Raw genomic sequence first — 27,140 nt, 5'->3', positions numbered from 1 at the left:
GCCTCACGTGCTAAAAACCATCCTTTTTTGCGCCGGAGACAAAAAACCGCGCTCCAGCAGACGTTGTAAGGCTGCTGCCAATGCATGGGTGCTTAGATGAGGTGCTAAACACATTAAATAGGTTAGCAACTATACTCCCCAATGCATAGGTGCTTAGCTTATGGTTGCTAAGCTTGCTTCATTTAATGATTTAGCAACTAAAACTCTTCATGTATTGGTGAGCTTCCTTCCTTTAAATGTTTTGCCTAGGTTCACGCGCTTAGCGTTGTTTCTTTCTGGGATCACCACACTCATCTCTCTCCTCTTAAATAACATGCAACATCAGATTTTTTTTTGCCTACGTGGAAGGCTTAGCACCTGTACAAGGTGGAGCATTGGGAAGGGTCTAAAATAGAGCCGCACACTTTAGCGCATGGGTGTGCGCGCGGGCTGCTGCAGGTGGGACCACCGGATTGGGCGCCGTGTTTTTGTGCAATGCAAAACCTCTTCGTCGCTCCGGCACGCAAAAAGACCATTTTAGCGCTGTAAAATAATTATAGCACGCTGAGGCGAAGCATGTCTGTTGGAGATGCTGAGAGACAGAGAGAGAGAGCATTTGAGACTTGAGCGAATGTCTCTCTGAAAAACTCCGATACGACATTCTCAATAAATGGGGATTCACTATGGACGCGGACGAGGAGGGCTAGGCGACGTACCCTCTAGAATCAGAGTCACTCATAATTAGTTCAGGGATTGGTGCAGGTTTTCGCTAATTGGCAGGAAAATCCTAATATAACGTGCTTGGGTATATGTCAATAGTAAAGAAATGTCCGGAAGTGGACGAAGAGCACCTGGCGAAGCAGCCCACTGAAATCTACACGTCCGTTATTGTCTTGGGATGCATGCAATCAATGCAGTTTAATTTATTTTGAACCAATACAGGATAAATACTCACTGGTGATGCAACGGCACCTTGAATCGCATTTATTTAGGTCCCCGCGACTCTGTTTTGTCACATGCAAACAAGTCGGGGTGGACCGAAGCATGTTCATGGCCATCAAGGAAGCCATGCGCAAGGGCGGCAAGGCCATGTCAAGGAAGCCGGTCGCGAGCACGAAGAGCCAACGACCTTGAGCACTGAGACTTAGGACGATCATGCTAAGCTTGTTTGTGATGAGGACGACCAGACCAGGACGTCGATGACTTATTACCAGTGACGATGACGACTAGAACGCTGGCGGCCGTGGGTATGCAGTACATGGAGTCATTGAACAGGGCAGACGCGGTGCATAGGACGCAAAAAACAACGACGAACAAATGTAGCACAAGATTGGGGAAGAAGTTGCAGGAGCTGTAGAAAAGGATTTGGGGAGATGATTCACAAGGAAGAAGTTGTGTCCTGGGGAAGAAGGGTTGGTGGGGAGAGGAGAGGGGTGGGAGGTATCCTGAGCATTGATTGTTTGTCCTCTGGGTGGTTGGCCGGTAGTGCCAATGCTATCGGACAATGTCAGGACATAAGTACATGCATTAATACAGGAAAAGCATGTGAGAGACACATGGCGTAATACAAACTGGTTAATATAGGAGATGTGAATCCCGACGCTAATGAATGGGTGGGATTTTGGTGGGCTGAGTCGCTGCTGAGTGCTCCTACGCACTTTCGAGAAATGTCCATACTCATTTAATTCGAGGTAGTGTGTCCCATAAACATATCAAAGATTTCAACGGAGTATTGAATGACAAAGACTTTGTGGTACACATCCATTTAATAAAAATAACTAGAGTGAAGCACTATAAACCGTAAAGATAGAAATTGTCCCTTTCACCGATGGCCTGTGGCAATTTCGTTTGTGTCTATGCGACGTGATATAATAATTTTGCTTGCGATGATTAATTGTCCCGCGCTTGCCTCGACCGCCATGGTTCCATGACACAACTGGAGCTGCCGGCCTTTGCACGTTGTTTCATGCACGCTTGCTTGGGGGCAACCCGACGAGGCTTCCACGGCTTCCACCAGCACTGCCGGCCATCAATCTTCCGAAGAAGGGCAAAAAGAAGAGGACAGGCGGACAGAATTTCTCGCCATAGTTGTCTAAGGCAAGCGGTGGATCGGGGAAGACGAAACGCGGCGGAGGGGGTCCGAGAGGTTAACCCTAAAATTTATCTTTAAGCAAAGGTTAACCCTAAATGCCCCCCCCCCCCCGGTTGCCAGTGTATATCAAGGTTTTGGATCCCAAGTGAAGCTTTTTTCTCGAGGGGCACCGAGATTCTCGGTAACCACGAATTACTGAAAAAAATTCGGACGAAATTTAAAACCAAATTTTGAATTCAAAATTTTTGAGTTAAATATAGATAAGCGTTTAACTATTAATAGTCAGTAAAGTTGCTCTACCGTAGTGGCTCTTAACCTGCAGCTATCCCTTGCTCAGGCGCCCTGAGTTCGATCCCCGAATTCTCCAGAATTTTTCATAGGTAAAAACTTTTGCATCTCAAAAAGTTAACAAAAAGAGTGCGTAGCCAGACTCAAACCCGCGACTAAGGTCTGGGGATACAACACCTTTGCCACTGGGCCATGATAACTTCTCTGTTTAGAGCACAGATGCAGCTTATTTAACTACAAAGTGAGCCTTTTGATTCAAAATTTTCAAAAAACTCGGGATTTTTTGCTCGGTACGAGTGTTTATCGTGGGGGAGCGGTAAACGCGGTAACTGAATATCTCGAGCGGTTACCAAAACCATGGTGTATATAGCAGCGGAGGGCCACATATCCGGGTCACACTGTTTTTATGGGCCGGGCTGATATGTAGTTCCTGTTTGGGCCGCCAAAAAGGCAAAACCCGCATATCAGCTGGAATTTCCCGGGTCGGGGGCCTTTTTATGGGATCTGCTAGTAATGCTCCTCTAACACATTTCCCTAATTCGACCATGCACTTTTTTTTTCAAGAGTATGCCAATGGTCTACTGTATTTTTATAAAAGGCAGAAAGTTATGTACAAGATCCCTGACGAGATGCGAACAAGTCATAGGGAGAACCCACACCAGCGCCTGCTTTTCACCTATCACTAAAAGGCTACTCTCTCGCGAAAGGATCTAGAGCACCGACTCCGCCTAGACCGGCCTTTCTCCACTCGTCTATTTCTTCTAGTATCTCTGTCTTAAGTTGCAACGCCGTTCTCTACCTCAATATGTTGTTGAACACTCACGCATTGCGCTGTTTCCAAAGGGACCACACAATTAGAATTTTAACGGAATCGAAGCCTCTCCTCATCTTTCCTTTGAAGCGCATCCTCTGGCCTAGCCACCACTGCAAGAAAGTAACATCCGTGGGCGGAACCTGTATGGTGATTCTCCATGTGTGGAAGCAGGAATGCCACACCTCTGGTGCGTATCCGTAGTGTGCTAGGATGCGGTCGGCGTTGTCCTCCTCCACACACTCAATCCTCGTCCTTGCCTCCAGTATCCATCCAACCATCTTCTCCCGCTCTAACCCAATCAATGCGCTCATCAATCATTCGATCCTCTTTTATTTCGATCCAATCCAATTAGCCAACTACTAATCCTTACTAGTTTTTCTCTATATGAAAGCCAACACTGCTGGAGTATATTGATCCATATCTCCATCAGCAATCAGGCACTCTCCTCCTTCCTAACAAAAGCCATGGCCAGCGCGGCGGAGAGCTCTGGCGGCGCCACTGCCACCCGGCGCGTGCTGATGTTCCCGCTGCTGTTTCAGGGACACCTCAACCCGATGCTTCAGCTGGCCGACGTGCTGCACGCCCGGGGCCTCCGCGTCACCATCTTCCACGCCGCCTTCAACGCCCCGGACCCTGAGCGCTACCCCGCGGATTACCGCTTCGTGCCCGTCGGCGCCGGCGTGCCTACCGCCGACCTCGTCCCCACCGGCAGTAACGCCGACTTCGCTGGGGCGGTGCTGCGCATCAACGAGCGCCTGCAGGCGCCTTTCCAGGACAGCCTCCGCGCGGTGCTGGAGGAGGACGAGGAGGGAGCGGCGGCGTGCCTCGTGCTGGACTCCAACCTCCGTGGGATGCAGGTGGTCGCCGACCGGCTCGGCGTGCCGACGCTGGTGCTGCGTACGGCCGGCGCGGCCTGCCTCGTCGCCTTCATGGCCTTCCCGGCGCTCTGCGACAAGGGCCTCCTCCCACCACAAGGTACATCCCTCCACCTGACAAACAAACGGAGGTACTGTTATGAGATCATCTCGATGGTTTGATAATCTCACACGTTTAATTTACCTTTTCCCCCCTTGGGATTGCTTAGTTCAGTTGGACGTTTAACACATAGTATAACTACAAATTGAAGGAAACATTTTTTTTCATGGAACACCATATAAATCCTGCATATGTTAAATATATTGTGTTAAATATTCATTAAGTGAAAAGACTTATGGCATCCTAGTTTTCAGACGAACTCCATGTTGTGCATAAATAGTTAGAATCGGCAATATTATATATTTGTTGGTATATTATTGTATCAAAATTAACTTAAAACTGAGCAAAGCAAATATTTACAAACTAGCAATTTGATATTCCATTAATAACAATTAATATATAACGACGGAGATAAATTATAGTTGATGCGAAGAACATGGACGCCACAATATCGAAAAACGCTATGCTTTGATCAGTGAAATAAACTGTTTAGCAAGTTAGTTGAGTGTACACCAGCACCAGCAAACACATCACATTAAATGGAGAGGCGACAGAGAAATTTAGGGGGGGGGGGGGGGGGGGGGGTCATGTACATTCATGACACTGCAGTAATGGAAGAACATGATCATCTGGATGCATGCCATTTCTTTTTCTTTACTAAATACATTTATGTAGTTTCCCGATGTTGAGTCATGTCAATTTATTTTATATCCTTTTTGCGGGATTTGTTTTATGTTGACGTTTGTGTTATTTTCTACAATGCTTTAGGATGAGTTTTGGATAGTTAGAAAAGTTTTCATGGACAGTTTGGTGTTGTCGGAGAGATTTTTCATTTGATACATGGAGCATTGTTTAGAACTAACAACACATTTTATAACTCAAGCCAACCATTATTTTTAAACCCTCAAATATACTCATGTAATAGTTGAAACATTCTTGAATTAGAAGAATATTTTTTACCTAAAGTCTTAATAGTGCAGCTGGACCATTTAACTTCATGGAGCTCACGCTTTTAAATGGAAAGAAAAACATACTTGTCCAGACTTATACCAAAGTTAGAACTCCGCCATACAAAGTTGTACTAAAATCAGCGAAAATTAATATGGATCTGAGAGAGTAATAAATTTGGCCCAAGGTGGTTCTAAATATGCATGGCAACATGAACATGCAAGCACAGAAGATGTACATGGGTTACCACAGTGAAGTGCTATGTCTTCACGTGCATTTAATTATGTTTGCAAAATGATATAAATTTTGAATATAATATCAAGAATTAGATCCGCTTTCAATATTGAAACTCTCACGGCAAGCTCTACAAAACTAGGTATCATACGTGTATGTTTTGATGAACTTTGTTCTGTGCAACCTTTGGGCTCCAGGAACCAATGTTAATACTGTAGAAACCAACTTTAGTGTCACATTGATTGCTAGACAGATGGATGGGGAATTATTATTTTTTTGAAAAGAAGGATGTATCCTCGGCCTCTGCATCTGGATGATGCATGCAGCTATATTATTAATTATTCACAAAGATCATACAAGGTGATACATCAATAAGCCTGAAATCACCATCTTGGCAACGTTGTTGCTACTACTATCCCCTTGATGAAAGTGTGCCGAATGTCCGGTCCTAATACCGAACAGACATCATACCAAAGTCTAACATCTAAAGCCGGGTGTCCCATCCAAGCAACTACCTGGATTGGGTCCCACACTGGTCCGGCACACTCCCAGTGAGCACCACACGCTGCAAGGACCATCACCTCCATCTTCCATCGGTCCATCCTCAGAGCAGAACTGATGCACCAACCTTGCCAGACCTCTCTGCCATCAACGCCACCATGACGCCAGACAGATTCCTCCTCATGCGCGAGTCAAGATGGCTGGGGGAATATATGAAGTTACATATCTCACTCGTAGGATAGTCGGGATGAGGTGCCAACACTGAAATTGTACATCCACAGTTGGGGAGGAAGTTGCAAATCAACTGCTATCCAGTTAGTCCGGACAAGAGACGAAGCACTATCCTATGTTGCAAGGAAATTTGGAAAGAAAACATAAAGAAACAATAAAAAAATCAGAAAACCCTAAAGCAAGCACCAATTGAATGGGAAATATAGAACAATTCCACCAAATGCAAGTCCCAAGAATGAGTTGTAAAAGAAATATAGATGGCACATTGAGTTGAGTGCGATTGCATGCAAAAGTAGTGACGTATGGATAAAAACAACTGGCATTTTGGAGTGACTAGCATTGAGATGGAAGCAAGCAAATCAAAGTCTATACCTACTATTAAAGTGAGGTGATATTCTTAATTTCGTCCCGCTTCGTTTGGTCCCGCTTTAATTAATTTTACGTACGGTATTTGGTTGATCCGGAGAAAAATAAAATTGCCGATGGGAGGGTTCGATCTCATAACCTGTCAACCGGGCACGCACAGTTTGTCCAACTGACCCAGCTAGAGATATGAGTAGATTTTCTTTCTCCAGTTGCAACGCACGGGTCTTTTTGCTAGTAAACATAAAAGTGGCTTGCTCGATGCGGACGAATAACTCTCGATGGTAAGCACTTCCAAAATCCGACGCCTTTCTTGTTGCCTTAAGTTGTGTGTGTAACGGGGAAATACCCCTTGGTTCCTGGGAGTATATAGACCCTATATAGGGAAAATAAATAATTACGGAAAGAGTAAAAAAAGTTCAAAGTTTTTTGAATAAACTTGACTTCTTTTGTACTAGTATATAACTTCGCAAATAAAAACACAGCATTGACTTGAGGGCAAAAATACAAAAAATGTTGGTATATACAAGTCACTATCCACATTATGTTGACCGAATAATTGTTTTTTTACCATGAGGTCAACGGGGGTTTTCTTTCAGGACGATGCTTCGGTGCCTTAAGGCACCTACATTTGTGTCTATGACATGTGGACCCAATAGATGACTGGCCCACATATCAATGACCCAAAGGCAGGTGCCTTTAAGGCACCGAAGCTGCGTCCTTTCTTTCATGGGTTTTTTACAAGTACAATGTAAGATCAAGTTTATTCCAAAAATATTTTAGAATGTTTTTTCTTTTTTACATATAAAGTGTATATATACACCTGTGGACCAAACGGTCTGCCCCCAAGGCAAACCGCACTATACTCCGGATGGGATCTTCTACAGTACCACGATGCTCCTAATAAATGCAACCTGTCTGTCAATGCTAGCTTTTGTACAAGTAACTTTTTGAAAATGGACTGTAAAAACTAAACTCTGATTGAAATATGTTCTGGATTTTTCTAAGTAATTAATAAATGTTTCGTACCTTTTTTACAGTTAGTTTTTTAAACTGGACAGTAAAAACTAACGCTGATGGTAATATGTTCTAGAATATATTATTTAATCAATAGTTTTTGTAATGATTATTTTTATAGAATAAATTGTTACTGTATTGGTGTGTACACTCGAGCAAGGGGCGATGCCTACCGACATATAGTTATCAAACTCCCCTTTCCCCTCCTCCTCAGGCGGCCCTGCGGATGGCAGTGGAGGAACCCTAGCCATCGGATGCCTCTCCACTTCCTCTCCCCTCCTTCCCACCCCTCGCTGCTAGAGGGGGCGACCAGGCGAAGCTTGACCGGCGCCGGTGCCGGCGGGGATTCCTCATCCCCACGTGCGGCAGTGGCTGGCGCGGGCCGGCATCTTCGTGCGCGGGCGCTGCGATGCTCAATCATGGAGACGCGGTAGCAGGTCTGTGTTTCAACGGCCCAAGGTCTTCCCTGCGGCGTGGTGGGCTATGCTGGGTTGGGGCGTGCCCTGCCATGCGCTGGCGGCAGCTGATGCGACTGCGGCCAGTTCCGGCGAGCGGCGCGGTCTGGGGCACGTTGGGGCAACTTGGGTCGCGGTTGGCCATCTCTAAAGTGCTCGATGGAGGTGGCAATGTGGTGGAGGTGGAGTTCATGCGGTGGGCGTGTGACGATCTCCTCCTAGAGCTTGCGACGTCCTGTGTGCTACGTTGTGTGGTGGCCCTCGATGGTGGCGCATCGGTGGCAGAGCATGCTGTGGGGGGCGTTTGGAGGTGATGGTGATTGGTGTCCAGAGGTGCTTGCTGCCACTGGGCGGCCGGAGGTGCCGGATGGCGCAGTGGTCTTCCCATCTATTTTTGCACAAGCAGACCTGATGGGGCGACGCCTGCCCCTCCTAGTAGTGTAGGCTGGCAGTTGGCCGATGGAGCGAGCTGGCCCGCCGGGGCAGGGGTTGACACGGATCCCCCTGATCGGGGCAGGTTGTTCCTTGTGCTTGCTCCGGTCACCTCCAGCCATGTCGCAGCGGAGTTCCATGGGTTGCTTGGGGACGGCGTCTGCTTGTTATGGCGTCGGTGTAGGCATCGTCCTTGGATGCCGAGGAGGCGGCCTCGAAAGGTGGGCTTTGCTCTCTGACGGGCTCCGTAGTGGTAGTGGTGGCTTCAACTCTTGGTTGTGTGGGCGGCAAGAGGAGTAGCGGCGGAAGGCTTTGGTCTGCTCTCTTGCAGTGGGGGTTGGATGGGCTGATCTTCGTCGCAGTGGTTGCCTGGTGTCTCCTGTGGGGCAGAGGAGTTCCCAAGTGAAACCTCTGTGCTTTGGCGCCGACGACAGCGACGTCTGGGGGTGTCAATATCCTCTTGAGGACGTTCTCGCGGCCTCTTCCCTATACCAGCAGGGTTCTGGATGAAAATCCATGTCTGCGGACTCGGCACCGGCGACGCTTGGCGTCGTAACCCTCTCGAGGGCGTTGTCGTGGAGCTATGACACCGGCTGTCGGGTCATGGCGATGTATTAGGACGTTCATGTTGTATGTTTATATTTGTTTTATCACTATCATATATCATTCGACTATGTCTTTGTTGTGTTGTTCGCTTTATTTATAAAGCGCGGCGAAAGGCTATTTCGAGACATATAGTTATCAGTTATTTTGCGTGACTAAGTGAGATCCACTAAAAACTAGCGTATTGACCATCAATGGTACTACCCCCGTCCTAATTTATTGGTCCCTTCGCATTTCATGCAAAATTTTGACAGTAAATTTAACTAAGAAAATGTTAATGTATGTAACCAAAAACAACATTATAGGAAACTATGTTCAAATATGAATCCAACAATATAATTTATGATGACATGCATTCTTATTTTCATAGTTGAATCTATGGAAAAAAAATTAGCGCAAAATACTAAGGCGACCAATAAATCAGGATGGGTAGTAATAGGTGAAGTACTGTTCTGTCAGTGGAGATTAAGTATAGAAAAAAATCCATCTGGATGTCATGCCCTGTACTAGCTTCAATATTTTTTCTAGTTCCGGCTTCTGTAAGTGGATTGGATGAGTAATTATGTCGACGTGACATTTTCAGGTGATACAGTTGCGTCATAACTGTGGTTGGAATATCATTATTAGAATAATTGTAGTACTAACAAATGCTACTCCATCCGTTCCTTTCTGTCCAAGCTATCTAAAAGAGGAGCCCTGGGAATCAGACTACTGATAATGAGTTTCCCATCAGATTGTTGGCTAGTATTCGTGACACGGAAGTAATATATGAAAAAGGTTCTAGCACTTCAGCAATTCGTTTTGTTTCTATTTCAATAGCAAATTTGTTTCCATATCAACCGGTGAAATTTTTGTCTAGAGCAACCATATTTTGTTTATACTGCAGATATTCTTTTGCTTCGAATGACCATAGAACTGTCTCCAGTGTAACAATAAAATGCTTCCAACAATACACACACATATATGATTCAATCAAACCCTTTTTTTTTACCATTGTTACTGAAGGTTTCAAGGCAAATTACATTGGGACTTTGCTTCCATAGAATTCGGTATTTACGTCCGAAGAAATGGGAATTTGCTTCCAAAGAATTCGGCATTTGCGTCCAAAGAGACAAGAATTTGCTTCCAAAAGAATTTGCTATTTGTGTCCGAAGAAATAGGAATTTGCTTCCAAACAAATTTGGTATTTGCGTCAAAAGAAATGAGAATCTGCTTCCAAAGAATTTGGAACTTGCATCTAAAAAAAATGAGGATTTGCTTCCATATACAACAAAAATGATGCACATATGACCAGTTTTTGCATCACTTGGGCACAATGCATACGCCATGCTTCCAAAGATACACATTTTGCTTCTAAATCATTACGATACTATTTTCATATATCAGAGAATTGCTTCCATATTTATATAGATTTGTTTCCATCAAAAAAGGAAAACATATATTTCAAACTACATATGATATGTTTCCACAAATGTTGACCATTTGTCTCGGTTAAACGAAGATTCGTTTCCATGGTGATCACGAAGCACTACACCATCCATGGCAGTGGCACGATCGACAAGCATAAGTGCGAAGACATTGTCTCTGTCACCATGGCCATGTGGAAAGACGTGATGCATCTTACTACCTTCCTGCAATGCGAGATATAATCATGCGAAGGAGTTAACAAAATTTGATAAACAAATCCAAGAACGATGGAGAAGAACTCTACAACTCATAAAATAATCAAAATGTCCTAATGGAAAAAGAACAATACAAACTATGCTTTCTCCATTCATTCCTGATGAATTAATGATATAAATGCAATCCAGTTCAAGCTAGTGCATCAATGGAAACTCACATGCGCTTCACCAGCGTCACCTAGCTTTGGCATGTGGTGCTGACTTGCTGAGATGCAATATCGCCTGGTAATCCACCCTCCTGTATGGCGTGAGAGCCTGCCCCTGTTGGCCTTGTTTCCAATCTAAGCCGGCGATCAGGCGAGGTGGATTGGAGGCCAAAACCGTAGGTGTAGCCGGGCCGATCCTGGCAGAGTTAAGCATGGCGACGAGAGAGGTTACCAGCTCGCCGGCGAGCAGGTTAGTGGGTCAGCCTCTGCAAAGCTGCCGGACGAGATGGCACACCGACGAGGTGGTGCGGAGGCCGCAGACGGGTGGATCTGAAATTCGTGCTACCGAGAGGAGAGTCATCCAGGGGCATGGCGAGCTTGGCGATGTGCAGAAGAGATGGGAGAGTTATTTCAGGCGATTAATTTAAGAAGAGATTATAGGGTGTGGGCCAGAAAATCAGATGATTAGTATCGGGTTTGATTTCAGGGCATATCTCAGCAATGACATTAAAATACAATTCAAGGTCATCCGACGAGTCTGAAGAATGCTCCTCAACAGACGTATGTAGGAAAGTGTTTCCCTATCTAAAACCTGTTATAAAAGTAAACCGAGGAATAGTTTATTTAGTTTCGTGTAAATAGTTACATGATAGCTTTTGGGCGGTACAGAATTATTAGGGCCAGCTAAAATGATTTTATAAGTATACACTGAGCTAGTACATACTACGAGCGAGCAGACAGGTTCGTAATTTTTTTTTACTGCGTGCTGGGGACTAGAGAGGAAGGGAGAGGAAGCACAGGACATGATTTGACAGCAGTAGTTGGCAGTTGAGAGAGCATGCTCTGGCATTGACAACATAACTTGCAGGTGGGTCCCGCACATGGTTTTAACTTTTGGAGAGGTTTTCGATGGAATTCACTTAATTTCAATAATTTCGGTAGATACTGAAATATTTATCTTTCAGTCAAAATATTTCAACAATTTCAGCAGTACACAGGAATTCAAATACTTTTCAAAATATTTTCAAGTATTTCTAAATATTGAATTGAATTTCAAGTGAATATTTCTGTACTTTGGTCAGAATGCAAACTAATATCACTGAAATTCATTTCGGTTGGTGCTGAAACAAGTCTGAAATTGGAAGTGAAAACCATGGTCCCGCACACTTGGTACATGTGAGTGGCTTCAAAATATGAGTGGTTAAATGATTTCGTGGTTCGAATACGACACAAAGGCGAATTATACATAATATAGTGGATGCACGGATCTTGAGAGGATTGGTTGGTGGGATTTCATGGGGCAGTGCACCCGAGTGCAGTGGGGTCTTTCTCTAGCCACCTCTTACTATATAAGTTTTGTAAACATGCATCACTACTCGCATTCACATATGCATTCCACCACACACAACCACAATCACAATTCATTAATAACTAGGCATACATATTTATGGTTCTAGTTTCCTACTAATGCATATGTATCCTCACTATGTCACCTGGTGGTTGAGCATTTTCTTACCAAAATTTCAGACCATTCACAACTCAACATGCCACTGGATGATCTCCAACCACTCCGGGTGCGAGACATGGTCTTCTCAAACACAACTCCACATGAAACAATCTCCACCAGTCTAGAATGCATCGTGGAATCAGTAAGGTGTTCTTCTGGTGTCATCTTCAGCACATTCTATGACCTCGAAGATGCTGAGCTCCAAAAGGTCAGTGATAGCATGGGTGTCCCAGTGTACGCGATTGGTCCGCTTCACAAGATATCTTCAGGTACCCAGAGCAGCCTGCTGGCTCCAGATCGAACTTGTTTGGACTGGCTGGACAAGAAGGAGGAAGAGTCTGTTTTGTTCGTGAGCTTTGGGAGCTTGGCGTCGATGGACCAGGAAGAGCTAATGGAGACTGCATTGGGCTTGGCCAATAGCCGCATTCCATTTCTTTGGGTGATCAGGCATGACTTGCTTCATGGTTCGGAGAAGGTAGGCCTACCTGATGGCTTTGAGGTAGAGACACAAGGTAGGGGAATGGTGGTGAGCTGGGCCCCACAACAAGAAGTTCTTGGGCACCAGGCGGTTGGTGGATTTTGGACCCATAATGGCTGGAACTCGACGTTGGAGAGCATAAGTGAGGGTGTTCCAATGCTATGTAGACCCCATTTCGCCGACCAGATGATAAATGCAAGGTATGTCCAGGAGGTGTGGAAGATAGGATTTGAGTTAGAAGGCAAGTTGGAGAGGGGGGAGATCGAGAGGAATGTTCGAAACTTATTGTGCCAAGAAGAAGGTGCGGAAATGAGGCGAAGGGCAAAAGATCTGAAGGACAAAGCAATCCGATGCATCAAGAAAGGAGGCTCTTCGCAAACTAGAATTGATTTGTTGGTGAATTTTATAACGTCGCTACCTCCTTCCATTTAGAAGAGATATGTTTCCTATTTTCATGTGGATTCAGTCTTCAAACTTAGAATGTCGTGATAGTGGGCTTGTTTTGCATATGAGCGAAGGCTTACATACTGCTTAATACATTTCTGCCAACTTCTACACAATTCTTTTTCTATGGAAACTTTTGCATAATTCTATCTAGCAAATAATACAATTTAGTTTAGCAGAGTCATAACAAAATTAGCAGCAACGAAGAAAGTAATACTAATAATTATACAATGTTAAAACACACATGACACCTTCATGGTGAATACAATCTATCAGAACACATCCACATTTTTACCTTGTGGTCAGATTCTAGTACTATTACCATAACGAAGTAACAGGTTCACAAAATCAATCCTAGTTCGACGGAAGGAAATTAGTTAAACTACAGGTTCTAGGTATATACTACTATGCGAGCCATCGAAAAAAGGTTATTACAGAGCAAGATAGCAGCAACAACAAAATTAAAAGCACACCAGTTCAGGCATGTCACATATAACGATCAAGATAGGACCCCCCCCCCCCCCCCCCGACCCTTCACATACGCCCAACAAAATTCCAAAGCACCCCCGAAGAGCAAGAGTTTTTTCGTCTACGAAGTAGCTGGCCAGAGCACTCCATCAGTTTGTTTCAAGCTAGCTCTTTGTGGTAGTTCAGGGTGGACATGGTGTGGGCCGGTCCGGTCCCTGGACGAGCCACCGTTTCGACTGGCTGTTGGCGGTCTGGACCAACGGGACTGGCGGGGATAAAGCTTGGTGAGGACCGACCGGCTTGCGAGCCTGCCACGTCCCATGTGAAAACAAGGACGCCAATCGAACCCAAGACCTCCAGTAGATGAAAACTCGCCCATAGCCTCTAGAACAACAAAGCTTTGTTCATAAATATGTAGAGCAATAACATATAGACCTATTGTAACAGATCAAACCGGTACTGTACAGCCTGCACAGTACTGTAGCTAATGTGTTTTTTATATAGCTAAAACAAAACTAATGCGTTTTCAATTTTCCAAATATTTTTTGAAAACACAAACATTTTTAGGAATACGAAATGTTTCTCAGATTTGAAATTCTTTTGGAAGCACGGACATTTTTTTTTTCAAATATGCGAACCTTTTTTGTTAAAAATTAAAATATTTTTTGATTATGTGAATATTATTTCAAATTTAAGAGCAATGTTTCAGAATTGTGACCGTTTTTCTGAAACTGAGAACATTTTTTTAAAGACAAATTATTTTTCCAATTTGCAAACATTTTCATGAAAATTTGATATTTTTTTAAATTTTATGAACATTTTCTAAAAATACGACCATTTTTCAAATTTGTGAGCATTATTTGAAAACATATCTTTTTTTCAAAGTTTAGATTTTCTTTCAAATTTACTAACATTTTCTGAAAACATTTTTTATTTTCTTTGCCCTAAGTTTTTTTTTCTTTTTCCTTCTCTTTTATCGTTTATTCATTTTTCATGTTTCGAAATTTATTATAATTTTTGAAACTTGTTCGAAAATAAAATTGTTTGGAATGCCAGAAAATGTCTTTGTTGTCAAATATTGTTTACAATTTTATAAAATATTATTATATTTTATAAAATGTTCCAGTTCTTGAGTTTCTTCCTCACAAATTTAAGAAAGTTTTGCGTCTAAAAAAGTTGATACATTTTTTGTTTAAAACTTTAATCAATTGCTGGTAACAATTTTGAAAGAAAGATTCAAGTTTGTAAAATTTTGGAAAAAAAGGTTCAAGTTTGTAAAATTTTCATACATAATTTGAAATCCCAAAATTGTTGAAATTTTTTAAGAAATGATTAGGACATATAAAAATGTTCATTTTAATAGATAATGACAAAAATTGTAAATAACAGAAGTATTTGAATTAGTTTAAACTACATGATGACGGATGCACGGGCTGATATAGTCTGGCACACTCCTCTCAACTGTTGTTTTTGGGACTATACATAAATGCCCCCAACTTCTTGTAACTGCCTAGCACGGGAATATGATGTATCCATGCCTGGTTCGAATAATTTCCGACACCTTATGCACGTTGCGACACATTCTTCCATTAATCAGACTTTTTTCATCAACAAAATTCTAGAAAATGTAAAACATGTTGAAAACCCCAACAACTTGCCATGGTGCCTTGAATTGGTCATACAAGGCCCTGTAAAAATATTGGAGACATCTCAAGGATGTCGAGAAACAACTTGCTCTTTGACGGTGGCCTACCCGAACATGCTTCGTTCAATATGGTCTATTTTTGTACATTGTTGAAAAGACCCCAAAATTTTGCCAGTAGTTGGGCATGACATGGTAGGCATTTATGTCAGGTTTAAACGATTTCCAACACCGTATGTAAGTTGCGACATGTCCTATCATTTATCAGCCTTTTCTTTACCGAGAATACTCTGAAAATGCAGAACTTGTCAAACACCCAAGCAACTTGACTTAATGCCTTGGATTGGTTATACAAGCCAATAGAAAATATTAGGTGTGTGGATGCCTACCATGGGCATGCTCACCTGCCCGCAAAAGTTAGCGTCATTTCAAGAATGTCCAAAAAAAATCATGTTCAACGCAAGGTGTTCGGATAGGCATCTGTGCAGGTTTGAAGGGAAAATATATTTAAAATAATAGTTAAACGTGTACGTCAAACTGTCATTTAAGTTTTTAACATAAATACATAACTAATAAATACTCCCTCCATTCCTAAATATAAGTCTTTTTAGAGATTTCAATATAAACTACAAATGGATGTATATAGACGTATTTTAGAGTGTAGGTTCACTCATTTTGCTTCGCATGTAGTCCATATTGAAATCTCTAAAAGACTTATATTTAAGAACTGAGGGAGTACAAAGAATAAAATGAAAACAGAAAATGCTTTTTATAGACGCATTTAATAAATATTTAAGAATATAAAAGTTTGCTACTACAAACTGTAATTTTGCTACTACAAACAATATTTCAAATATTTGAACAAGTTTCAAAAGGAATATAAAAGTTGAAAGAGGAAAAATACAAATGAATGAAAAAAGAGAAGAAAAACGAAAAAATAGAAAAGAAATAAAAATGATCAGGCCTTGCGCAACTGAACGATGGCATTGCTTCCGTTGGTAGCCTTCTCGAATTTTTCGGAATTTAAAAATTGTTCCCACTTCGAAAAAAAACCATTTCACAAATTCAAAAAATGTTCGCGCAAATTCAGAACACTTTTTTATCTCAAAAACTGTTATTCACATATTTTGAAATGTTTTTAAATTTAAAATTTTGTTCAGGATTTTTGATTTTTTCACAATTTTGTTCGTGCTTTTCAAAACAAATGTTGGCGTTTTGACATTCTGAACAATTTTTGAAATACAAGAACATTTATTTGAAATTACCTTAAATATTTCCAAAATTCGAATATTTGAAATTTATGAATAAAATTTTAAAATAACAAACATTTTTGGAATTTAAAGGCATGACCATTTTTGAAAAAAGAAATAAGAAATGTAACAGCAAAAACGAAAAAATGAAAAGAAGAAAAAAAACTGTGGAAGAAAGATCGGCTCACAAAGTGTTCGTAAAATGTTTTTAAAATTCTCAGCCTGTTGGTTACTAAAAGCGTCAGGCTTCAAATTGTTCACTAAAGGTAGGTGGTCCTAGCGGCTATGCGCACATGTTATTAACTAGGACGTTGCGTGTTTGATTCCAACAACGGTGATCCTTCTTCGTTTACCACCGCAAATGGGCCAGCCCAAGTGAGCTGTCTTTGCGAGCGTACAGTACAGTTTATACATTCAAATGGAAAAGATTTGCAAATTAACCTGTGGTTGAGTTGGTTAGGTGGACAGTGATATCCCCAACCCATCAGGGTTCAAATCCTGGTGCTCGCATTATTCCTGGATTTATTTCAGGATTTCCGACGATACGTTTTCGACGACGAGGCGCCTACGGTGACTTCGAGACTCACTTCTGATACAAAGCAGATCCATTAACTAGCTAACTAACTCCCGATCTGGAGAACTACCCCACGGCCACTTCTCACATCATCTTGCGGCTTAGGAGAACTAACAGGACATGGGATCGTGTCGTGTGCATGGAACACGTCCAGCCTTAGCTACGTGCATGAATCAGAGGCGACCATGCATTATTAACAGAAAAACAAACTAACTTGACGTGGCAACTGAAATTAGGTAGGTCCAATATTTCACCCCTTACAACACTCATTCTCGTTATAATTCAAGATATTAATTGGGCAGTGAATTTCACTTTTAGTGGAGCCGTCTCCTTTCCAAGAAAAGTCTAGGATTCCCCTGCCTCCCGCCTGCGCCGCCACCGGCCCGCCTCGTCTCCGGTGGCCTTAGGGCCATGGCGGCGTGGTGGATCTCGACCCTTGCCAGCGGGAGGGCTCTGTTTTTAGTTGGTCCTTCGTGTTTTGTTAGGGTTTGTGTTTTGCTTAGTAAGACGAGACGATGGTGGCTCCATGAAGATGGAATAAGGTTCTTCCCGCCTAGCCCCGTCCCGATGGTATTTCTAGCACCGTCGATGGGCGTGTGTCTCCAGTGGATCTGTCCTTGGTGGATTTGCTCGGATCTGGTCGTAGTTCGTCTACGTTCATGTGTCTTTAGGTTGGATCCTTTCGATCTACGTCACTCTTCATCGGCGTGTTGGTCCTACGTGGCCTTAGCACGACGACTTCCAGACTGTCTACTACAGTAAATTTTGCCCAGCTCCGGTGAGGGAGGGGCGATGATGGCGGCATGCCTTCGGCTCGCTTCAGTGTTTGTAGTCGTCGCTAGGTGGTCTATGGATCTGGATGTAATTTTTACTATATCTGGTGTTTGTTATACTGCCATGAATATTAAAGATGAATAGATCGAAAGTTTTCTTAAAAAAACAATATTTCACCCCCTTAATCTCATTGCCCACTGCTGATTCTGATCACTCCCAGACGCTTACGCAGCTCGCTGAAATGCACCCTTTGTTAACACATCAGCTGATTTTGTGTGCCAACGTGATCAATCTCCACTAGTCCGGTCTCCATACAATCGCGAACGTAATGGAACTTTATCTCAATATGATTGCTGCGGTCATGGTGAACAGGATTCTTACTCGGTTCTATGGCTAATTTGTTGTCAACCGAGTAACAATCCTGTTCACCATATCTGCAATAAGGCCAGTTAACCAAATGCCTTAACATGTTGCTGCACATGCGGTGACCTACTCTGCTTCACAGGAAGAAAGAGAAACGACCTTCTATTTCTGGGAGCTCTATGTGATCAGGTTCTTGCAGAGGAAGAAGACGTATCCTGATGTACTCTTGCGATCCCCGGTGTTCCCTGCATGACCACTGTTATTGTACCCGAGCAAGTGTGCATCACCATCGTCTACCCTGTAGAAGCAACCACAGTGCATTGTACCAAAATCGCCTTGAGATATGTGCTATAAGATCAAACAGTAGGAGAGGCGTTCGTTCCGACACATCAAAAATCTGATGTCAGTTTTTTATCGTTCCGTTTTGTTTTGTTCGTCCCATAACAAAAGAAATTGCAGTCACCTAATAAAGTGACCAATTTATCAACGCTATGCTCAATAGATCGTCAAACTAATATCATTTTGATTTCTCCTCCACCAAGTCACTAACCCAACTTAATTGATCGCTGATATATGTTTTTGAACTCCGGTTAAAAAAATGTACTTATTCAAAACAAACTACATCACGAGTTTTTATTTTTATTTTTTTAGAACAAAGACGCCAGGGGCGTCCGGCTTTAAATTAATAAAGCCCACAACATAGGCAGCGTAGCACAACCACATAACTCACACTATGCAACAGGCCAAAAGCGAACAAGTCAAGGGGGAGCAACAGACCGGAGACGGAAATAAGTGCGTTACAAGGCGCGACCGGCCTAGCGAAACGAGCACGCAGGCTCGGCTGAAAGTAGAACCAAAAGGGGCTGCCCATCCCTATGGGACAGCAGACGGCGCGGACAACGGGGCGCGGGACTCGGCGTAGACAGAGCGGAGGCAACTAATAGCATGACGATGAAGATCAGAGTCCTGTTGCCTTCCCAGCGGTGTCCATTGCTGCAAGAACACGATGCATTTGAAGATAACGTCAGCAGGGTGCGAGGGAAATACACCCTCAATGGTAAGTTTGTTACGAATATGCCAGATAGCCCTTAACATGGCCGCCGCACACGTCCACATGACCCGGCGCGTCGAGCCATGAAGCGAAGACAAGGAAGACACCAGCGCGGCACGGGAGCGGGGATCCCAATCCACCCCCGCGGCTTTGCGAACCGCACTCCAAGCGAAGCGCGGCAAAGAGCACCGAAAGAAGGCGTGATCCGCATCTTCCGGCACCCCACACAAAGCGCAAGGGCCAGCGGCGGGTCCATTGCACTTGGCCAGGTTGATCGAGGTAGGAAGGCGATCTTGGCAAAGTTGCCATAAGAAGACTTTGATCTTTAGAGGGATTTTAGCCTTCCATAGCCCCATGGCAGCCGAAGGGACCTGGCCGCGGGTAAGCTCTCTGTATAAGGACTTGACAGAAAATTTGCCAGAGCAAGAAAGCCTCCAAGAGACCGTGTCCGCGGAGTCAGGCAGGCGAACATCCGCAATCAACGCCCGAAGGCGATTCCACTCCGCCATCTCCGGCCCCGTTAGTTCTCTCCGAAAATTGATGTAGGGTGGAGATGAGCTAAGGGCCGACGCGACCCATTGGTTGGGCTCAACCGCAATGGAGTAGAGTTGGCGAAATTCGGACCAAAGGGGTTGTTGGCCAATCCAAAGGTCAAGCCAAAACCGCGTGAAGCGCCCGTTGTTAACCCCAAACTTCGCACCCCTGGCGAAGAAGGGTTTAAGGTCTTGAATGGAGTTCCAGAAGGGGGACCCATGGGGGGCCGCCTCAAAGAAATTCCCATTCGGGAAGTATTTCGCACGGAGAAGGTCGATCCAGAGACCAGTCTCACCCTGAGACATCTTCCAGATCCATTTGCACATGAGTGCAATGTTCATCAGCTTGGAGTTGATGATCCCAAGGCCCCCTGGGCTTTAGGTCTGCAAACGGCCTGCCATTTAACCATATGGTATTTCCGTTTAGGACCCGCTCCTTCCCAAAAGAAGCGGGACCGCGGGGTATCCAACTTAGTGTGTACCCCGTCCGCCAGCAGGAACAAACCCATGGCAAACATAGGTAAGGATGAGAGGCTGGAGTTGGTTAAGATTAGTCTAGCCCCTGAAGACATAAATCTCCCTCTCCACGGACATACCCTATCCTCTACCTTGGAGGTGAGAGGTTCCCAATCAGTGATCGAACTCGTCTTCGCCGTGATCGGGAGGCCGAGGTATGTGAACGGAAATTGGCCAAGTTTGCAATTGAGCAAGTTGGCAACCCGCTGGCTCTCGGCCGCGTCCATCCCTATGGACACTACTTCACACTTGTGGAAGTTGATTTTAAGCCCCGACATGAGTTCGAAACACAACAGAATGGCTTTGACGGTTGCAATACTGTGAGTGTCAGGCTCGAAAAGGAGGAGTGTGTCATCCGCGTATTGCAGGTGTGACACACCCCCCGGGATCAGGTTGTCAACCACTCCCCTGATGTGGCCAGCCAGACGGGCTTTGTCTAGCATGGCGCCCAAGGCATCCGCCACAAAATTAAACAGCAGCGGCGAGGCTGGGTCCCCTTGCCGCAGCCCACGCTTGTTGCGAAAGAAGTTCCCTACTTCTCCGTTCACCGCAATCGCCGTTTGGCCTCCCGAGACCAATTGCATCATACGGTGAACCCAAACCGACGAGAATCCCCGGTCCAGGAGAACCTGTCGGAGAAACTCCCAGTTCACGCGGTCGTAAGCCTTTTCGAAGTCAAGTTTCAGTAGGATCGCGGGCTGATGAGCGCGTTTAAGGGAGTGCACAATCTCTTTTAGGGCCAGCGGCCCTTCTAAGATGTTGCGCCCCCGAATAAAGGCCGATTGGTTCCTACTAATAATACGATAAGCTACCGGAGTCAAGCGTGTCGAGCAAGCTTTCGCACAAATTTTAAACGGAACATTAATCAACACAATGGGACGAAAGAGCCTAATATGATCTGCGCCCGGAACTTTGGGAATTAGAGAGAGAACCCCAAAGTTTACGCGAGAGATATCTACCGTTCCCCGCATAAAACCATTGCAAACGTCAAAAATAGGCCCTTTGAGCACTTGCCAGAACCTTTTGAACATCGCCACCGGCCACCCATCCGGCCCGGGAGCGGTGTCGGATTTCATGCCCAGCGTCACCTTGTCAATCTCTTCCGGGGTGAAGGCCAGGCCCAGGCCCTCATTTTCCGCTTCCGTGACCCGCAACGCAGGGTCCCACACATCCGCCCTAAGCCGGGCACGGGATTCCTCCCTGGAACCCATGAGATGGATGTAAAAATCGTAAATGTGACGTACGATATCCTGTTGCCGCAAAAGGAGCCCCTGCTCGGATTGCAAGCGCAGGATTGCACATTTGCGACGACGACCATTTGCATAGGCGTGAAAATACTGGGTATTCGCGTCACCCTTGAGCGTCCACTTGATTCCTCCACGTCTACGCCAGTACTCCTCCTTAGCTCGGAGGAGGGACTCGACCTGGGCCTCAAGCGCGTAGCGCTGAGCCCAGTCTTGCTCCGAGAAGGTCTGCACGTCCGCCACAGCGTCCATCTGAGCAAGATCCGCAGTCAACCGCGAGCGAAGCAACTTATCGTCGCGCCCCTGGTTAGCCCCCCACCCTTTAAGGGCCGCACGCAAGCCCGCGCCTGCAGCGATCCAGAACTCCATCGGCCCGCGTACGCGCCCGATCCGGGCGACGCAATTCTCCCATTTCGAAAGGAAGATTTGCTCAAAGTCCGGAGACTCTAACCACGCGGTTTCAAAGAAGAAACGGGGACTGCGTTTTAGCCTTTCCTCCCCCGAGGAGAGAATGAGGGGGACGTGGTCCGACCCTATCCTCGTTTCGGCGTGCAAGGAGCAAAGAGGAAACAGCGCCTCCCACTCCGAGGACATAAAAACCCTGTCCAAAACCGACCGCACCGGTGTAAGTTGTTTGTTGGTCCAGGTATAGCGTGCCCCCACGCGAGCCACTTCCCTAAGGGCCATACCTGCGATTGCACTATTAAAAATGGACACCCTTGTCCAATTAATACTACCGTTGTTTTTATCCGCTCCCGAACGGATTAAGTTGAAATCCCCTCCCACAAGCAGAGGAAGGTTTCGCGTGCCCAAAGACGCAACCTTTGCATGGAGTTCTCCCAAGAACTCGAGCGAACGCGAGTGATCGGCCGGGCCGTAAACCACAATCACCTCCCACTCGCGGAGAGTTGCACGGTGGCGCGCCGACAGAAAGAAGCAACCAGCATCCCATGCCACCACCTCCAGGCAAACTAGGTTGATACCTAGCAACATGCCTCCCGAGTGCCCGACCGCCGGCACCCAATGCCAAACAAAACGCTCCAGCGGGTCAACAGTTAGCAGGTCCCGATGATTGAAATCGGTCTTGATAGTTTCCTGCAGGCCAACTACGTCGATCGCCTCGTTTCGAATGAACTCTTTTAACTGGGTCCGCCTCCCAGCGTGGCCGAAGCCTCGGATATTCCAAAATATGTACCGCATTAGATAATGCGATTGCGGAGGCGGATACCGCGAGCGGTCACCGCTTTGGCCACGCGCCGTGTCTTGGCAAGACGACGGTTGGAGGGGGACGGCGCAGCCCCTGCTACTATGTCCTCCTGATCGGGCCGCGCAACAGTCACCAGAGAAGCCCCTGCTTCTTCTGCTGCTGGCGCAACGCGGGCCAACGCTGCCTGGGCGAGCGCGGCCTGCGCGATTTCCTTAGCACGGATAAGAGAAAGCACTTCGCGCGCTTCCCCCTCGTCAGACATCCAAACACCACTATCCGCTAAGATACCCCCCAAGCACTCATCAGAATAATCGTCAAAGATCGTAAAACGGGGCACGGGATTACCTTCAGATTCCAGGTTCTTCTGGGCCTGCAGGAGTTGGGCGTGTTGGAGGGCAGGCAGGTTGCCCTTGGCACCCTTCAGGCGGGAGCTCGCCCGCTCCTGCGTCGCCGTGGACGTCACCACCGCCTTGGAGCGCTTGGCCGTAGAAACGGGCGCCACCTTTGTCACCTCCACTCGAAGCGCATCAGAAGCGGGAGGGGAGATGACTGACGGGGTACCACCCGCCGGACCCCCAGGAGAGGCCAACGCCATCACCACTAGCCGCTGCGGGGCAGGCGTGCTCCCACAGCCCGAGGGTGGGCTCGCCGGCGCCACGAAGGGAGTCTTGCGGCCCGCCGGCTTCTTGTGGAGCCTCGTCCCACCGACCCCGAGGCCTGACGGCGCCTTGGGAGAGCGTCCCGCGGTAGCCCGAGGCTCATCCACCACCGTAGCCACCGAATCGCAGGACATGTTGGAGTCGTACTGGTTGAAACCCAACTCGTTGCTGCCCACCACCACCTGCCGCTCCTCCTGGTCCTTCGCCGCACCCGCCGCTGGAGGCACGTCCTGGGAGTCCTTGTCCTTGAGCCCAAGCTTGTCCCAAGTGGCAGTGTCAAAGGAGTCATCCCCCATGCTCGTATCGAGGTCCCTGTCCTTGTCGTTCGGACCCTTCTCCACGTTGGCTGGTGGCGGGGGAGGGGGAGCCGCGCCCTGCAGCTCGCCCGCCTCGGCCTCCAGGCGAATGGTGAACCCCTCGCTGTTGAACCATACTTGAACGTAGCCCTTGAGCTTGGCCGGCGAGCGACAAGCGAAGCGCATCCGTACTGGGCCCAGCCCCGTCAGCGACGCTGGATCCACCTTCATGGGCCGCCCAATCATCACCGTCCCGGCCATAAGGCGGTCCACACGGCGGTGCTTGGGTGGCACACCCCACAGCTTGACCCACACGTCCGGCATAATCTCGGCCTTGGGTTCCTCCTGGCACAGATCCTTGATGTCCGCCATGATGTCGTTGAGGGAGAGGTAGAGCTTTCCGCTGCGGGTCGCCATCCGTAGCATGGCCTTGTTGGGGAAGACGACCGAGAACTGGTCGACGCCGATGGCCGTCACCTGCCAATCCCACTCCCCTTCGAAGAGGTGGGGGAGCTCCGCCTCCAAGATGGGGATCGACAGCGTGCCCGGCGCCGCCGAGATGATCGCCGCGTCCGCCACCAACGGGGCCCGGACCTCCTCGCCCTCCGTCTCCACGAAAGGGAGGCAGAAGAAGCCCTCGCCAGGAATGGCGTTGCCCATGATCTGCAGCATCAGGGGCCGACCCCGCGTGGGGCAGTGCGCCGACGCGTGCCCTTCCTCGTGACAGACGACGCACAGGGGCTTGTAGTGGCACATGTTTTGGTAGTGCCCCACCCTGCCGCACTTGAAGCACTCCGGCCCGTCGGCCTCCTCCACTGGGATCGGGGCATCAGCCGAGCCCATCGAAGCCGACGGCCCAGCCACCAGCTGCAGCGACGCCGTGCCATCCCCCTTGTGCTTCTGCTTCTTGGCCAACGGATCCCCGCTCCGCTCGCCGCCCGGAGGGAGCTGAGACTCCTTCCTCTTGAGCTCTTTCTTCTGCTCCAGCCCACGGCGCCGATATTCCTCCTTCTTCTTCTTTTTGCGCTCGCGCTCCTCTTGATGCTTCCGCTCCTGCTCCGCAATCCACCATGGAGGCGGCGGCCCCCAGCCCCCGTCTTCCACGGCGTTCGCCGACGCCTTGGAGAGCGCCTTCGCCCGAAGCTCTTGCTCGCGCTGTCGATCCGCCGCCGGAATCGGGGGTGACATGGGAGGCTTGTCGCCGCGACGGGAGCCCATCGTTACCACAGTGGCGAACGACCAAGAGAGAGGTGGGGGAGGGGCAGAGCGGATAAGGCGACGAGCAAGGTGCCCGAAGCGCCGCACCTGAGAGTGGGAGGCAGGAAACCCTAGCGACAAATCTAGGGTTCCTTTTGGCACCCACAGCCACCTATTAATAGGAGCGGGGGCCCGCGCGGCCACCTCCACGTTGGGCCTGGGCCTATGCGCAGGCTCGCGGTAGGTCGTCGGGCCAGGCTGGATAGGCCCGCGCACGGAGAGGAGCCCCTGCACCCCCCCACTCGAAGAAACTGGCTGAGCCGCCAATGGGCCCCCCGGCCCAATTACATCACGAGTTTTACAATGACCAACCCAAAAGAATTTTGAATAATGGGTATGCATTTGCATCCTGATCCCCTAATTTACTCAATGGCAACACATGCCATGAGAACATACCTCGGAAAATGTTTTCTTGGCTAGCAACCGCTCACATAAGTCGAACTCAAACATCAAGGAGCTAAACACGAGACGTTTGGCTTGCCTGCGCATCTCCTTCGTCTCCAAGTCAAGGATAATGAGCAGACCATGAGGCCACTCATTAGACCACATCCTCAGCAGCACGGCGCTGCTCATCTCTCCAGAGCCCTCAAACTCAATTATCACAGCGCCCGGAGGGATGTAGGGATGCAACGACCATAGCTTCTCCTCCACATCGATTACGGCCTCCCGTTCCCATTCACCATCGTTGAGTTGTAGCCAAGAGGAGACCGTGAACCCGTCAGTGACAAGCAACCGCAGCTTCCCGTCGGGCGATTTCCCTAGGTGTCGCTGACTTTCTTGGCACTTGACGGGCGGGAGCTTCGTCGTGTCTAAACTCCCCTTGTGGACATTGTAGGTGAGTATTTTATCATAACCACATACTACAAGCCAGTGGATAATACTTCCATGAACGACGACACCGTCGCGTTCTCTTTGGAGTGACCCTAAGGTGGGGTCGATGTCACCATCATAAGTTACAGGTCCCCAGCTGGTGTGGCCAACATTTAACGATGTGGCGGTCAGAACTCTGATATTGCATCCAGTGCCATCGAGGTTGGAGTCCACATCAGCGGCCACTAGCTTGAATGGGCAGCCAATGCCATCGGCTGCGGTGAGAAGAACATATGTGATAAAATCCCAATCTATTGGAATGCCCGACGGAGCCGAGAAGAAGGTGCGGTCTCCCGTGATGAAGTCATACACGCACAGGTGGTTGGACTTGTTCTGGCGCAATCTGATGTGACGTCGCTGGAGTAGGACGAGGCCGCCATGCGATGTCATGGGTTCGTATTCGCATAAGAGGTTGGCGGTGTGGCGTGACCTGAAGCGAGACAGATGGCCGTTGCAGAAGGATGCAGCAGCGGGCATGACATCTTTGTTCGTGTAGACGTAGGCAAGGAAACGGGAAGACAGGATGCCACCTTGTTGGGTGACGCGGCGGATGAAGGACGGAGAGAAGATGTCACGGCGGAGGTCCTTGCAGGCAGCTGCGCAGCAGATGAGGGTGGAGGGGTTGGTGCGCGCGACGATCTCCAGTATGAGGTCCGCGGGGAGCGTGCATGCTACTGGCGATTCCGGCATGAACGTGTTTCTACGTCCGCGTTTCTCCGGCGGTGCCATGGGATGTCTGGCACGTATGTCGTGTATTAGGCTGGCAGGGCTGGTTTGTCATCGCGTGGCGGCCTCGTCCTACTCCAGCGACGTCACATCAGATTGCGCTGGGTGTGAGGGGCACGTGGTAGTGGCTGGGAGAACAAAAGAGCATCGGACCAGGGAACACACGTCGCAAAAGGAGGCGATCGGCACGAGAACAAGATGTTTGGAGACGCATGATAGACCACGATCCCACAACTCATGTGCAACCGACGCAAGCTTCAGCCGATCGCCCGGCCATAAACATTTCTCTTTCTCTTTTGGCTCGCTCTGTTTTGCTGCGACATGCAACAAAAGTGAAGTGTTATGAGAACCAACCCCATGTTGCCGCGTGCCCGTTCCAGGTATAAGTCAAACATGGACGAAATTCGCAAGTGCCTGCCAATGTTTTAAATAGCGGGCTATACTAAATAGCGACGAACCTCCAAATCCACTATAGCAGGCTTGCTACATATTTTTTATAGTACAAAAACTTTTTTTTGTGG

General features: G+C 47.3%; 1 protein-coding gene across 1 annotated transcript; it reads left to right on the top strand.

Moving 5' to 3' along the window:
- The first annotated feature begins 3,195 nt into the window (after positions 1–3,195).
- Positions 3,196–13,305, top strand: LOC147982157 (DIMBOA UDP-glucosyltransferase BX9-like). Its single transcript, XM_087514249.1, has 2 exons — positions 3,196–4,148; positions 12,288–13,305. The coding sequence occupies exons 1-2, from the start codon at positions 3,638–3,640 to the stop codon at positions 13,175–13,177; spliced, it is 1,401 nt and encodes a 466-aa protein (XP_087370375.1). The 5' UTR covers positions 3,196–3,637; the 3' UTR covers positions 13,178–13,305.
- The last annotated feature ends 13,835 nt before the right edge of the window (positions 13,306–27,140 follow it).

Source organism: Triticum urartu, chromosome 3A (assembly GCF_056163025.1).
Source record: "Triticum urartu cultivar PI428250 chromosome 3A, HENAU_Tu73, whole genome shotgun sequence".
Lineage (NCBI taxonomy): Eukaryota > Viridiplantae > Streptophyta > Magnoliopsida > Poales > Poaceae > Triticum > Triticum urartu.
This window is presented reverse-complemented; position numbering and strand designations above follow the sequence as displayed.